At 57.6% G+C, this 12,743-nt stretch overlaps 1 protein-coding gene across 2 annotated transcripts; it reads right to left on the reverse strand.

The window, feature by feature from the left end:
• Positions 1-783: 783 nt before the first annotated feature.
• GAMT (guanidinoacetate N-methyltransferase) lies at positions 784-5,397 on the reverse strand. 2 transcript variants are annotated; one of them, XM_005587391.4, is made up of 6 exons: positions 5,159-5,397; positions 3,402-3,547; positions 3,136-3,199; positions 2,739-2,806; positions 2,527-2,637; positions 784-1,124 (listed from the first exon to the last, which is right to left on the reverse strand). In XM_005587391.4, exons 1-6 carry the CDS (start codon positions 5,337-5,339, stop codon positions 984-986), a joined length of 711 nt encoding a protein of 236 aa, XP_005587448.3. In that variant the 5' UTR covers positions 5,340-5,397; the 3' UTR covers positions 784-983. The 2 variants fall into 2 exon arrangements, with proteins under 2 accessions (XP_005587448.3, XP_015295816.3); XM_015440330.4 differs by lacking the exon at positions 784-1,124 and having other exon boundaries at positions 2,275-2,637.
• Between the last annotated feature and the right edge of the window lie 7,346 nt (positions 5,398-12,743).

The raw sequence follows: 12,743 nt of genomic DNA on the forward strand, positions 1-12,743 counted from the left end.
CAGCAGGACGGTGCTGGGAACCGGCAGTTGTGACAGGCCAGGCTGGGATGGGTCCCAGGAGACGGGGGCGGGGGTGGGGAGCAGGCGCCCAGCCTGGAGGCAGGACATGCGGGGGGGGGACGGGGCATCTGCCAGCGGAACGGCAGTCCCGGGCCGGAGTGCAGAGCACAGGAGCCGGCCTTCTCTCAGGGCACGGAGGTCAGTGGAGAGGGCGGGCAGGACGGCCCCAGGAAGATGGGTGGGCTGCATGCGCGTGGACGCAGGGGGCAAAGCGGGAGGCATGGGGTGACCAGCTGGGCACAAGGGCACAGACAGGCAGGACCCGGGATGTTCCTGGGGTTGGGCAGGTGGGGCTACCCCTGCACTGGGCCCAGCGGGGTTGATGCCTCCCGAGAGGAAACAACATCTGGAAATGGGAGGCTCGGGGCACGGGGCTGTCAGCAGCCACGCCGCTCCTGAGGCAGGAGGAGGGAGCTCAGGGTGTGCCAGGGCGGGCAGAGAAGCGGGCTCCTGCCTGGGGTGGGCAAGGGTCCTTGTCTCACTCGGCCATGACGCTGCCACCCTCTGAGACCCTGACCCCACTGTAAAGGGTCAAGTGGCTTTCGTCTGAGGAAGGGACATCTGGCATCGGCTGGAGATGTCTGCCATGGGCAAGACAGTGCGGGGTGGGGGGATCCTGGGGCCGCTCAGAAACCTGGAGGAGAGTCACCCGCTTTTCCTGTGTCCGTGGGATGGGCGGGAGGTGAGGGAGCAGCCGCTGGAAGTAACAGTCACAACACTCACTGTGGACAGACCAGCCAAGCCAGCGCCGGTGTTTACTTCACCTCAGAGACCCGGCAGCGGGCAGTGTGACCCCTCACAGAGAAGCTGAGAAAGCTGCTGGTGACACAGCTGGGATCAGCCCGGGGCTGGCGGGAGAGCCTAGACTCCCGGCCAGGAAGGCACGGAGGAGGGCACTGGTGTGCCCAGGCCGGGGTGGGGGCTCATCCCTTGGTGACCAGGGGCGTGATCATCTGCGGGAAGGCGTAGTAGCGGCAGTCGGCCGGTGGGACCAGCGCCATCACCTCGGTATGGATGTTCTCCCTCCGGAAGCCGGCCTCCAGCAGCGCAGGCACCTGTGTCTCCTGGTTGGGGATGGTGCCAGGTCACCTCTGAGGGCCATGGGGGTCACGTGCACCCTCCCCTCATTGAAGAGTGTTTACAAATGGCAAGGCCCGGCTGGGCGGCTGCAGCTGCCGTGAGGCATGTGGTAGGGCAGCCCTGGAAGCCCAGGTGCGAATAGGAATCTCCAGCTCCCCAGTGCCGGCAGCAGCTGCCGGGCTGTCCTGGAACCCCAGCCCCACACCAGCATCACTGGGCTCAAGCCATCCCCGGGGCACCTACTCCACAGTTTTCCAGACCTTGCCAGTATGGCGGGTGGAGCCAAAGAATCATGACAGAAAAAGAAGACAGGCCGTTAGTTCCCATTTTCGAAGAAAAACTGCCCCAAGGGCCACAGGCACCCAGCCGGCTCTCACAACAGCGGCCCAGGGCAACCACATAGAGCCCTTCTCAGACAGGCCGCCTCCACCAGGCAGAGGGAACAGCCAAACACTACTGAACCAGCGAAGACAGCCAGGTGGAGGCGGCCAGAGAGAGGGGAACACGAGGGGCTTGGGCCGAACCACAGGGCACTGGGGAGCCATGGGAGGTTGTTGAGCTGGCGAGGGACTCTGATTTCCATTTTGTTTTTGTTTTTTTGAGATGGAGTCTGGGTCTGTCGCCCAGGCTGTAGTGCAATGGTGCGATCTCGGCTCACAGCAGCCCCTGCCTCCTAGGTTCAAGTGATTCTCATGCCTCAGCCTCCCAAGTAGCTGGGATTACAGGCGCCCGCTACCACGCCTGGCTAACTTGTATTTTTGGTAGAGACGGGATTCTGCCATGTTGGCTAGGCTAGGCTCAAACTCCTGAGCTCAAGTGATCCACCTGCCTTGGCCTCCTGAAGTGCTGGGATCACAGGTGTGGGCCACCATGCCCAGCCTGATTTTTTTTTTTTTTTTTTAATTTTCTTTTTTTTTTTTTTTTTCTTGAGACAGGGTCTGGCTCTGTTGCCCATGCTGGTGTGCAGTGGTTCGATCTTGGCTCACTGCAACCTCTGCCTCCTGGGCTCAAGCAACCCTCCTACCTCAGCCTCCCAAGTAGCTGGGAGTACAGGTGCACACCAGCACACCCAGCTTTTTTTTTTGTATTTTTTTAGTAAAGATGAGGTCTTGCTCTGTTGCCCAGGCTGGTCTTGAACTCCTAGGCTCAAGCAATCTGCCCACCTCAGCCTCCCACAGTGCTGAGATTACAGACCTGAGCCACCACTCCTGGCAGCCGCCGCGCCAGGCAAAGGACTTTGGTTTCTAAATGAACCAGCACAGTCCAGCCCACCCAGGGGGTCAGGAAGGGACCCTCCCCAGGTAGCAAGGTGGCTCCAGCAGTCCCTTCCCACCCCCACCCAAGGTCACTGCCTGGAGACCCACAGGGAACTCCAGGTGGGCGCACCTCAAACATGGTGGTGATGTCTGAGTACTTGGACTTCATCAGCTCCCCCCAGGAGGTGAGGTTGCAGTAGGTGAGGACACCCCCCGGCTTTAGCAGGCGAAAGGCGTGGTTCTGTGGAAGGGGAGTGGCCAGTGGTCAGAACGGAGGTGGGCGTGTGGGCAGAGGGGCTTCCCCGAGGGCCTCCAGCATCCCAGCAAGTCAGAGAGAACCACCTTGATGAAGTTGAACTGGTGTGTGTGCCAGGTTTCCTCCGAGAGTGGGTATGTGTCGTACAGGATCCCTGCATGGAGGACAGAAGCCCACGCAGTCATGGCCGGGTTCATTACCTCGCCCAGCCTCACCCTGCTCATCCCCGAGCAGGTGGAGGTGCAGTGAGACGGGGCCGTGGGCAGAGGTGGGGCTCCCACGTGGGCTTGAGAACTCCAAGATTGCCTCCAGGGCTCCTCCGTGAGCGTGCCCATCCCTGGTGTCCTGCCAGCCCTCACAGCCAGGCCCACACCCACCTGGGCTCTGTCCCCCCAGTGCACATCAGAGGGCCCCCCACAAGCAAAGGAAGGGCTGCAGTGGAGCTGGGAGGCCCACCCTGTGATACGTCCCCTCACCCCTCACCATCAAAGTGACCGTCAGGCAGGGTGGGCGCCACATCCTCCCACAGGCCTTTCAAGGGGACGACCTTGAAGAGGGGAAAAGAAAAAGTGGACAGGGTAGAGAGGTTCCCAGGATCTCCCCACCTGCAGAAAGGGAGCGGCCGGGGGACTCCCGAGAGAGAAGACCATCTCCTCCATCTCTGGCAGCCCCAGGCCCCCAACCCCCAGGAAGCAGTGCCCTCACCCCAAGGAGTGGGGATCCTGGAGGGCCTGCGGGCAGAGGGGCACCTTGTGTGTCTGCCGCGGGGCCCAGTCCTGGAGCCGCTGGAAGACGCCGTCATTACACTCGATGATCCAGTGCTCATCAATGGGCGCCTCCTGCACCTTCGACGCTGCGATGGCCATGCCAAAGCCCACCTCCAGGACCCGGCCCCCTGGGCAGACACAGGGCGCCCGACATCACTAGGTGGGCTCGGCTTAGGAGGCTGCCTGGAGGAGGGGGCGCAGGGCAGGGCAGGGCTGGGGGGACTGCCTGGAGGAGGGGGCACAGGGCTGGGCTGGGGGTCTGCCTGGAGGAGGGGGCACAGGGCAGGGCAGGGCTGGGGAGACTGCCTGGAGGAGGGGGCACAGGGCTGGGCTGGGGGTCTGCCTGGAGGAGGGGGCGCAAGGCTGGGCTGGGGGTCTGCCTGGAGGAGGGGGCGCAAGGCTGGGCTGGGGGTCTGCCTGGAGGAGGGGGCGCAGGGCTGGGCTGGGGGTCTGTCTGGAGGAGGGGGCGCAGGGCTGGGCTGGGGGTCTGTCTGGAGGAAGGGGCGCAGGGCTGGGCTGGGGGAGTCTGCCTGGAGGAGGGGGTTTAGGGCAGGGCTGAGGAGGCTTCCTGGAGTAGGGGGCCTAGGGTAGGGCAAGGCTGGGCTGGGGAGGCTGCCTGAAGGAAGGAGCGCAGGGCTGAGCTGGGGGTCTGCTTAGAGGAGGGGACGCAGGGCTGAGTTGGGGGTCTGCTTGGAGGAGGGGACGCAGGGCTGAGCTGGGGGTCTGCTTGGAGGAGGGGACACAGGGCTGAGCTGGGGGTCTGCTTGGAGGAGGGGACACAAGGCTGGACTGGGCTGTGAGTCACATTTGCCACAGGACGGGAGGGCACCCTGGGCCAGCATGGACAGAGGCAGGCGGAACACAGTAGTCCTAAGCGGGAACAGCGTGGGCCCTGGCCAGCGGCCAGAGAGAGGATGACCAGCCAGGGAGGCCGAAGATGGCCGCTTTTGGGGCCAGGCCTGTGGGGAGGCAAGAGCCTTGGACTTTGAGCCCAGCCCACGCTGTTTGTCCCCGGTCCCTTATCTCTCAGGTTGGTTACTTTTCTCTCCCCCTCCCTCCATCCGAAAGTTGGATTTGCAAGAGTGGCCAGGCAAGACCTGGACTTGAGACTATCTGGGAGGGGAAGGGCTGGTCCCCAGTAGGTCACACATGCCCCTCCAATCCTAATTGGCACTGGACACTGGACGTGCCCATTTTCAGGGTGCGAACACTGGGGCCCAGCCCCGGGATGGCACCTGTGTGGGGGCCAGGGAGTCCTTTCTCAGCAGCCCTCCGCCTCTGACGCCAGGCAAGCCAGGGCCACCCCAGGGACAGCTGTCTCCCTGAGCTCAGCTTTCTGGGTGCTATTCTTAGCCACGGGAGTTGGGGCTGCTCTCCCTGGCAGACAGAACGGCAGCCTCTCCCTGGCAGGAGCCCTTCGTCCCGATCTCAGACAGGGAGCTGGGGACCCGGTTCCACCCAGGTCTCGCGTTTGAGGTCCCCATCCGGAGAGCGGGGGTCTCACTCCCCCTGGAGAGGAAGTTCCCGGTACTTAGGAGGCGCCTAATGTGTGCGGGGCCCCAATCCTGCGGCACTCCCCGTGAACGCCTCCGTGTGCCCCCACCTGCAGCCCCACTTCCCAGGCCAGGAGACAGAGGCGCCCCAGCGGGAGGGTGGACAGCAGAGTCCCCGGATCGGGGCGGCCCCGGCCTCAGTTTCCCCTGCGGCCCCGGGGACGGTGTAGGCCGGGTGGGGGCTACCTCTGGAGGCGGCGGCGGCGGCCAGCGAGTGCATATAGGGGGTCTCCCAGCGCTCCATCACCGGCTTGCCCAGGATGCGCAGGTGCGTGTCCGCCGGGTCGTAGGCCGCGGGCGCTGCCCCCCACGCGGGGCTGCAGTTCTCGCCGGGCGCGAAGATGGGGGTCGCTTTGGGGGCGCTCATGCTGCAGGCTGGACGGCGACCCGACTTGGATCGCGCAGCGCCCGGGCCCGCTCCCTGCAGGGCCTTGTGGGCCGGGGGCGGGTCCAACAGGCCCGGGGGGCGGACCCGCGAGAGGACGCGCGCGGCTCCGGGAGCGGCCTCTAGCGGCGGCCACGAGAGAGGTGGCGGGAGTGGGGTTGGGGCCGCGGCTGCCGCCTCCCCAAGGAGCCTCGGTGCCCCCTCTGCGGAGCGGACACCGCAGCCCCGCGCCGGGGGAAGCGAACCTGCAGGCCGAGGACCGGAATCCCTGCCTGGCCGCTTACGTGCCTCGGTTTCCTCATCTGTTAGCACGCAGAATCCTCACTGGGGCGTCAGAATCTGAGGATCTTTCAGGCGCTGTTGAAAGTGCTTTAAGTGTTTAAAATCATTTAATCTTCAGAAGATGCTACAGTGAGCTCTGTCTTTTTAAAATAGAGACGGGGTCTTGCTGTGTTGCCCAGGCTGGTCTCAAACTCCTGGGCTCAAGCGATCCTCCCGCTTCAGCCTTCCAAAGTGCTGGGATTACAGGCGTGAGCCACCGTGCCGGCCAGGTTCTGTACTGTCGTTTTTTCTTTTCTTTTTCTTTTCTGTTTTTTTTTTTTTTTCAATGAAAGCAAGTTTATTAAGGCATAAAAAAGAACGGCTACTCCATAGAGCAGCTGACTGTCGTCATACAGATGAGGAAACTGAGGCTTTGAGAAGCAAAGCTGGGGGTCTGGTGGCCACGAGGGTGGGGACCCAGGATTAGAGCTCTGATGTCCCCCTTTCTTTTTCTTTTTCTTTTTTTTTTTTTTTAAGACGGAGTCTTGCGCTATCGCCCAGGCTGGAGTGCAGTGGCACAATATCGGCTCACTGCAACCTCCACCTCCCGGGTTCACACCGTTCTCCTGTCTCAGCCTCCTAAGTATCTGGGACTACAGGCGCCCGCCACCTCACCCGGCTAATTTTTTGTATTTTTAGTAGAGATGGGGTTTCACCGTGTTAGCCAGGATGGTCTCGATCTCCTGACCTCATAATCCACCCGTCTCGACCTCCCAAAGTGCTGGGATTACAGGCGTGAGCCACCGTGCCCCGCCGATGCCCCCCTTTCATGAGCCCACGTCACACTCCCATAGGCTGGGTGTTACCTGAGACCCCGGGACCCTGATGGGGGCCTCTGCCCAAAGACCCCTCCAGGTCTGGAGACCAGGACTCAATCCCAGCAATGCCCTTTCCTCGGGCGGCCCTGCAGCTGGGGGGTACAGGGGTGGAATTAGGCCTCTGCAGCCCAGGGTAGCCCCTTAGGGTCAACCACACCCCCGTCTGTTTCCTGGGGGCCCCCAAGCCCGCTGCGGTGGCGTCCTGGCTCTGATACCCGGTTTCCTTCCCCCTCTGAATGTGGAGCCATGGTCATGAGCCCTGAGCAAAGCCTGCCTGCCTGCCATGCATTCTGCACAGGTTAACAGGTGCAGCAGTTATTACACCCATTTAACACATGAGGAAACCGAGGCCCAGAGAGGTTGAGGTCACAGGTTGCAGCAGAGCCAGGGTGTGAACGCAGGCAGCCTCAGAAACAGCTCTCGCACGCAGCCTTCCCTGCACCACCTTGTGTGGGTAGCTGCCTGCCCTGTCACTCCACACACCCCTGCCACCTCTTGCACAGCTCCTGTGACCCTCAGCCCCAGGCCTTGGCACACGCTCTTCCCCCTGCCTGGACAGCCTCTCTCCTGGCCAGGCCGCTTTCTCTTTCTGTCTCAAGCTGAGCCCACGTGTCCTCTAGGAGACACCCCCATTCTGCCCCAGGACAGGCATGTCCTGATCAGAAGCTGTTTTGTTTGTTTGTTTTTGTTTTTCTGAGACACAGTCTCACCCTGTTGCTCAGGCTGGAGTACAGTGGCATGATTTCAGCCCACTGCAACCTCCGCCTCCCGGGTTCAAGCGATTCTCCTGCCTCAGCCTCCTGGGTAGCTGGGATGACAGGTGTGCGCCACCATGCCCGGCTAATTGTTGGTAGGGACAGCATTTCACCACGTTGGCCAGGCTGGTCTCGAACTTCTGACCTCAAGTGATCCACCCGCCTCGGCCTCTCAAAGTGCTGGGATGACAGGCGTGAGCCACCACACCCGGCCAGAAGCTGTTTCATTTATTTATTTATTTTTATTGAGACGGAGTCTCACTCTGTCGCCCAGCCTGGAATGCAGTGGCATGATCTCCTGCCTCAGCCTCCCGAGTAGCTGGGACTACAGGAGCCCGCCAACACATCCAGCTAATTTTTTTTTTTTTTGGTATTTTTAGTAGAGACGTGGTTTCAGCGTGTTAGCCAGGATGGTCTCGATCAGCTCGCCTCAGCCTCCCAAAGTGTTGGGATTACAGCCGTGAGCCACTGCACCTGGCCGGAAGCTGTTTTCTCTCTCTTCGGTAGTTCACTAATGGAAGGTATTTCTTCATAGTTCTCGCCTCCTTCTCACAGGGCTGTCAGTGATCCTGGCACACAGAACATGCTTGATAGGCCGGGTGTAGCTGCTCCCGCCTGGGATCCCAATGCCTGGGGAGGTGCAGGGGCTCAGGCCTGTGATCCCACCACTTTGGGAGGCTGAGGTAGGAGGATTGCTTCAGTGCAAGAGTTTAAGGCCAGCTTAGACCCCACACAGAGAACTCTTTTTTCCAAAAAAAAATGTTTTAAAAATTAGCCAGGGCCAGTCGCGGTAGCTCATGCTTGTAATCCCAGCACTTTGGGAGGCCGAGGTGGGCAGATCACCTGAGACCAGCCTGGCAACATGGTGAAACCCCATGTCTACCCAAACTACAAAAATTAGCTGGGTGTGGTGGTGCATGCCTGTAATCCGAGCTACTCAGCAGGCTGAGGCAGGAGAATCCCTTGAACCTGGGAGGCAGAGGCTGCAGTGAGCATCACGCTCAGTGAAATAATCCAGTCACAATAGGACAAACCCTGTGTGGATCCACTCCTAGGAGGTCCCTGGAGTCCTCAGATTCACAGAAACAGAAAGTAGGATGGGCCGGGGGGTGCCAGGGGCTGGGGAGGAGACAAGGAGTGAGTATTTCACAGGGCAGAGTTTCATTTTGGGAAGATGAGAAGGTTCTGGAGAGGACAGTGGTGATGGTTGCACAGCAGTGGGAATGTGCTTAATGCCACTGAGCTCTGCACCTAAAAATAATTAACATTGGGCCAGGCGCGGTGGCTCACACCTGTAATCCCAGCACTTTGGGAGGCCAAGATGGGCGAATCACAAATTCAGGAGATTGAGTAGCTGGGATTACAGGCATGTGCCACCGTGCCTGGCTAATTTTTTGTGTTTTTAATAGAGACGAGGTCTCACCGTGTTTCCCAGACTAGTCTCCAACTCCTGAGCTCAAACGATCCACTTGCCTTGGCCTTCGAAAATGCTGTGATTATAGGTGTGAGCCACCTGGCCTGGACTTATTTATTAAGTCAGGGTCTCGGGCTGGGCGCGGTGGCTCACACCTGTCGTCCCAGCACTTTGGGAGGCCGAGGTGGGCAGATCACGAGATCAGGAGATCAAGACTGTCCTGGCTAACACGGTGAAACCCTGTCTCTACTAAAAATACAAAAAATTAGCCGGGCGTGGTGTCAGGCGCCTGTAGTCCCAGCTACTCGGGAGGCTGAGGCAGGAGAATGGCGTGAACCCGGCAGGCGGAGGTGGCAGTGAACCACGATCGCGCCACTGCACTCCAGCCTGGGTGACAGAGTGAGACGCTGCCTCAAAAAATAAAATAAGGCCGGGCGCCGTGGCTCATGCCTGTAATCCCAGCACTTTGGGAGGCCGAGGTGGGCGGATCACAAGGTCAGGAGATCGAGACCATCCTGACTAACATGGTGAAACCCCGTCTCTACTAAAAATACAAAATATTACCTGGGCGTGGCGGCGGGCGCCTGTAGTCCCAGCTGCTCGGGAGGCTGAGGCAGGAGAATGGCGTGGACCCGGGAGGTGGAGCTTGCAGTGAGCTGAGATCCGGCCACTGCACTCCAGCCTGGGTGACTGAGCGAAGCTCCATCTCAAAAAAATAAATAAATAAAATAAAACAAAATAAAAATAATTAAAATGGAAAATTTTATGTCACGTATATTTTACCACAATAAAAAAAGGGGACCAAAATGATATAATGTGTGTTGGATCTGTTTATAGTCACACTGGGAGTAAATTCAGATCAGTGTCTGCACAGCCTTTTCCTCGCTGCCTTTGCCCTGGGGTGGAAGGAAGGAAATGAATGGGGAAGAGGGAGAAGCAGGCTCTTCTAGTTCTTTCTTTCTTTTTTTTTAATTTTTATTTATTTTTTATTTATTTTTTTTTGAGACGGAGTCTCGCTCTGTCGCCCAGGCTGGAGTGCAGTGGCCAGATCTCAGCTCACTGCAAGCTCCGCCTCCCAGGTTCCCGCCATTCTCCTGCCTCAGCCTCCCGAGTAGCTGGGACCACAGGCGCCGCCACCTCGCCCGGCTAATTTTTTGTGTTTTTAGTAGAGACGGGGTTTCGCCGTGTTAGCCAGGATGGTCTCGATCTCCTGACCTTGTGATCCGCCTGTCTCGGCCTCCCAAAGTGCTGGGATTACAGGCTTGAGCCACCGCGCCCGGCCCTTTTTTTTTTTTTATTTTTAAAGGTGGAGTCTCGCACTGTAGGCCAGGCTGGAGTGTAGTGGCATGATTTTGGCTCACTGCAACCTCCACCTCTCACAATCAAGCAATTCTCCTGCCCCAGCCTCCTGAATAACTGGGATTACAGGATTACAGGCATCCGCCACTACACCCGGCTAATTTTTTTTTTTTTTTGAGATGGAGTTTTGCACTGTCATCTGGGCTGGAGTGCAATGGCGCAATCTCGGCTCACTGCAACCTCTGCCTCCTGGGTTCAAGCAATTCTCCTACCTCAGCCCCCTGAGTAGCTAGGATTATAGACACCTACCATCACACCTGCCTAATTTTTGTATTTTTAGTAGTGACGGGGTTTCGCCATGTTGGCCAGGCTGGTCTCGAACTCCTGACCTCAGGTGACCCTCCGACCTTGGCCTCCCAAAGTGCTGGGATTACAGGCATGAGCCACCGTGCCCGGCCTGTATTTTTAAAAATATATTATTTGTAAGCAGCTTGTACCTGACTTCCTTCTTTGGGCCACATTCTGTGCATTTCATCCACCCACTGCTTCATTATTCATTTATCCAGTCACCAATAGATGCATGTGTGGTTGTTTCAAATGTTTTAGTCTAGTCTTATTTTGTTTCAGTTTTGTTTGTTTGTTTGGTTTTTTTTTGGTAGAGACAGGGTCTTGCTGTGTTGCCCAGGTTGGTCTCGAGCTCCTGGGCTCAAGTGATCCTCCTGCCTCACCCTCCCAGAGTGCTGGGACCACAGATGTGAGCCTCTGAGCCCACATTTTTTTTTTTGGCAGGGTTTGGCTCCGTGGCCCAGGCTGGAGTGCAGTGGTGGGATGTTGGCTCACTGAAACCTCCAACTCCTGGGCTCAAGCCATCCTCCCACCTCAGCCTCCAAGTAGCTAGGACTACAGGCGCGTACCAGCAAACATGGCTGATTTTTGCAATTATTATTATTATTTTTGTAGAGATGGGGTTTTATCATGCTGCCCAGGCTGGTCTTGAACTCCTGGGCTCAAGCGATCCTCTCATCTCGGCCTTCCAAAGTGCTGGCATTACAGGCATGAGCCACTGCATCCGGCCAGTTTTATTTAAAATAGGGTTTTAGTCTCAGCTACTCGGGAAGCTGAGGAGGGAGGATAGCTGGAGCTCAGGAGTTCAAGGCTGCAGTGAGCTATGATTGCATCACTGCACTCCAGCTTGGGCAACAGAGTAAGACCCCATCCCAAAATAAAAGAAAAAAAAAGTGTTTTTGTTCTGTTTGCCTGTGATCTTGTTCCTTGTTTGTGTGTGTGTGTTTTTCTTTGAGACAGAGTCTTGCTCTGTCGCCCAGGCTAGAGTGCAGTGGCGCGATCTTGGCTCACTGCAAGCTCTGCCTCCCGGGTTCAAGCAATTCTACTGCCTCAGCCTCTCAAGTAGTTGGGACTACAGGCACCCGCCACCACGCCCAGCTAATTTTTTGTATTTTTAGTAGAGAGGGGGTTTCACGGTGTTAGCCAGGATGGTCTCCATCTCCTGACCTCGTGATCCACCCGCCTCGGCCTCCCAAAGTGCTGGGATTCCAGGCGTGAGCCACCGCTCCCGGCCCTTTTTTTCTTTCTTTCTTTTTTTTTTTTTTTCTTTTTTTGAGACGGAGTCTCGCTCTGTCGGCCAAGCTGGAGTACAGTGGCCGGATCTCAGCTCACTGCAAGCTCCACCTCCCGGGTTCACGCCATTCTCCTGCCTCAGCCTCCGGAGTAGCTGGGACTACAGGCGTCCACCACCTCGCCCGGCTAGTTTTTTGTATTTTTAGTAGAGACGGGGTTTCACCGTATTAGCCAGGATGGTCTCGATCTCCTGACCTCGTGATCCGCTCGTCTCAGCCTCCCAAAGTGCTGGGATTACAGGCTTGAGCCACCGCGCCCGGCTCCTTTTTTTCTTTTTTAAGAGGGAGTCTCGCTCTGTTGCCCAGGCTGGAGTGCAGCGGCATGATCTTGGCTCACTGCAACCTCCGCTTCCTATGCTCAAGCAGTTCTCCTGCCTTAGCTTCCCGAGTAGCTGGGATTACAGGTGCCCACCACCACGCCTGGCTAATTTTCTTTTGTATTTTTAGTACAGACGGGGTTTCACTATATATGTTGGCCAGGCTGGTCTCGAACTCCTCACCTCAATTGATCCACGTACCTCGGCCTCCCAAAGTGTTGGGATTATCGGTGTGAGCCACCTCACCCAGCCTTGTTTCTTGTATTTATTTAATCTTGTGATGATGAATAAATCAAACGATCAGGTTATCAATGTGCTGTGAGATTAAGGAGAAAAGCAGTAGGCATCACCTACCCGGTTTGACAAAACCCTGCGTGTCACCTGTTTACCACTGTCAGCCTAGACGGGTTTCTCCACCTCCTTACTGCTGACATTGGAGGACGGGCATCATTCTTTTTGGGGGGCCGTCCTGTGCACTGCAGGGGTGCTGAGCGGCATCTCTGGTCTGGACCCACTACATGCCAGCAGCACCCCCCACTCAAGATGTGACAACCAAAACCGTGTTTTCAGACATTGCCAAGTTATCCCCTAGGCGGCAAAGTCACCCAGGAGAAGAACCACTAATGTATGCAATTAACAGATGCAACTAAAACAGTATTTGGCTATTAATAGGAATAGCACTTGGGGGGGTCAATAATACCCTTTCATAGTAATGGAATTTAGTTAATTGTTTTGATTTGATTCCAGTCCAGTCCCGAACTGAGTGACCTTGACCAAGTGACTCAGCCTCTCGGACCCTCGGGATCCTCTTCTGTGAAATGGGGA

Source organism: Macaca fascicularis, chromosome 19, assembly GCF_037993035.2.
Source record: "Macaca fascicularis isolate 582-1 chromosome 19, T2T-MFA8v1.1".
Taxonomy (NCBI): domain Eukaryota; kingdom Metazoa; phylum Chordata; class Mammalia; order Primates; family Cercopithecidae; genus Macaca; species Macaca fascicularis.

What these genes read in the sequence shown, in the direction of transcription:
- GAMT (XM_015440330.4), bottom strand. Translation starts at nt 5,339, where the DNA reads ATGAGCGCCCCCAAAGCGACCCCCATCTTCGCGCCCGGCGAGAACTGC. An exon ending in CGCCGCCGCCGCCTCCAGAG is followed by an intron (nt 3,548 to 5,158) that starts GTAGCCCCCACC and finishes GTGTCTGCCCAG; the next exon opens with GGGGCCGGGTCCTGGAGGTG. An exon ending in ACCAGTTCAACTTCATCAAG is followed by an intron (nt 2,638 to 2,738) that starts GTGGTTCTCTCT and finishes CCCCTTCCACAG; the next exon opens with AACCACGCCTTTCGCCTGCT.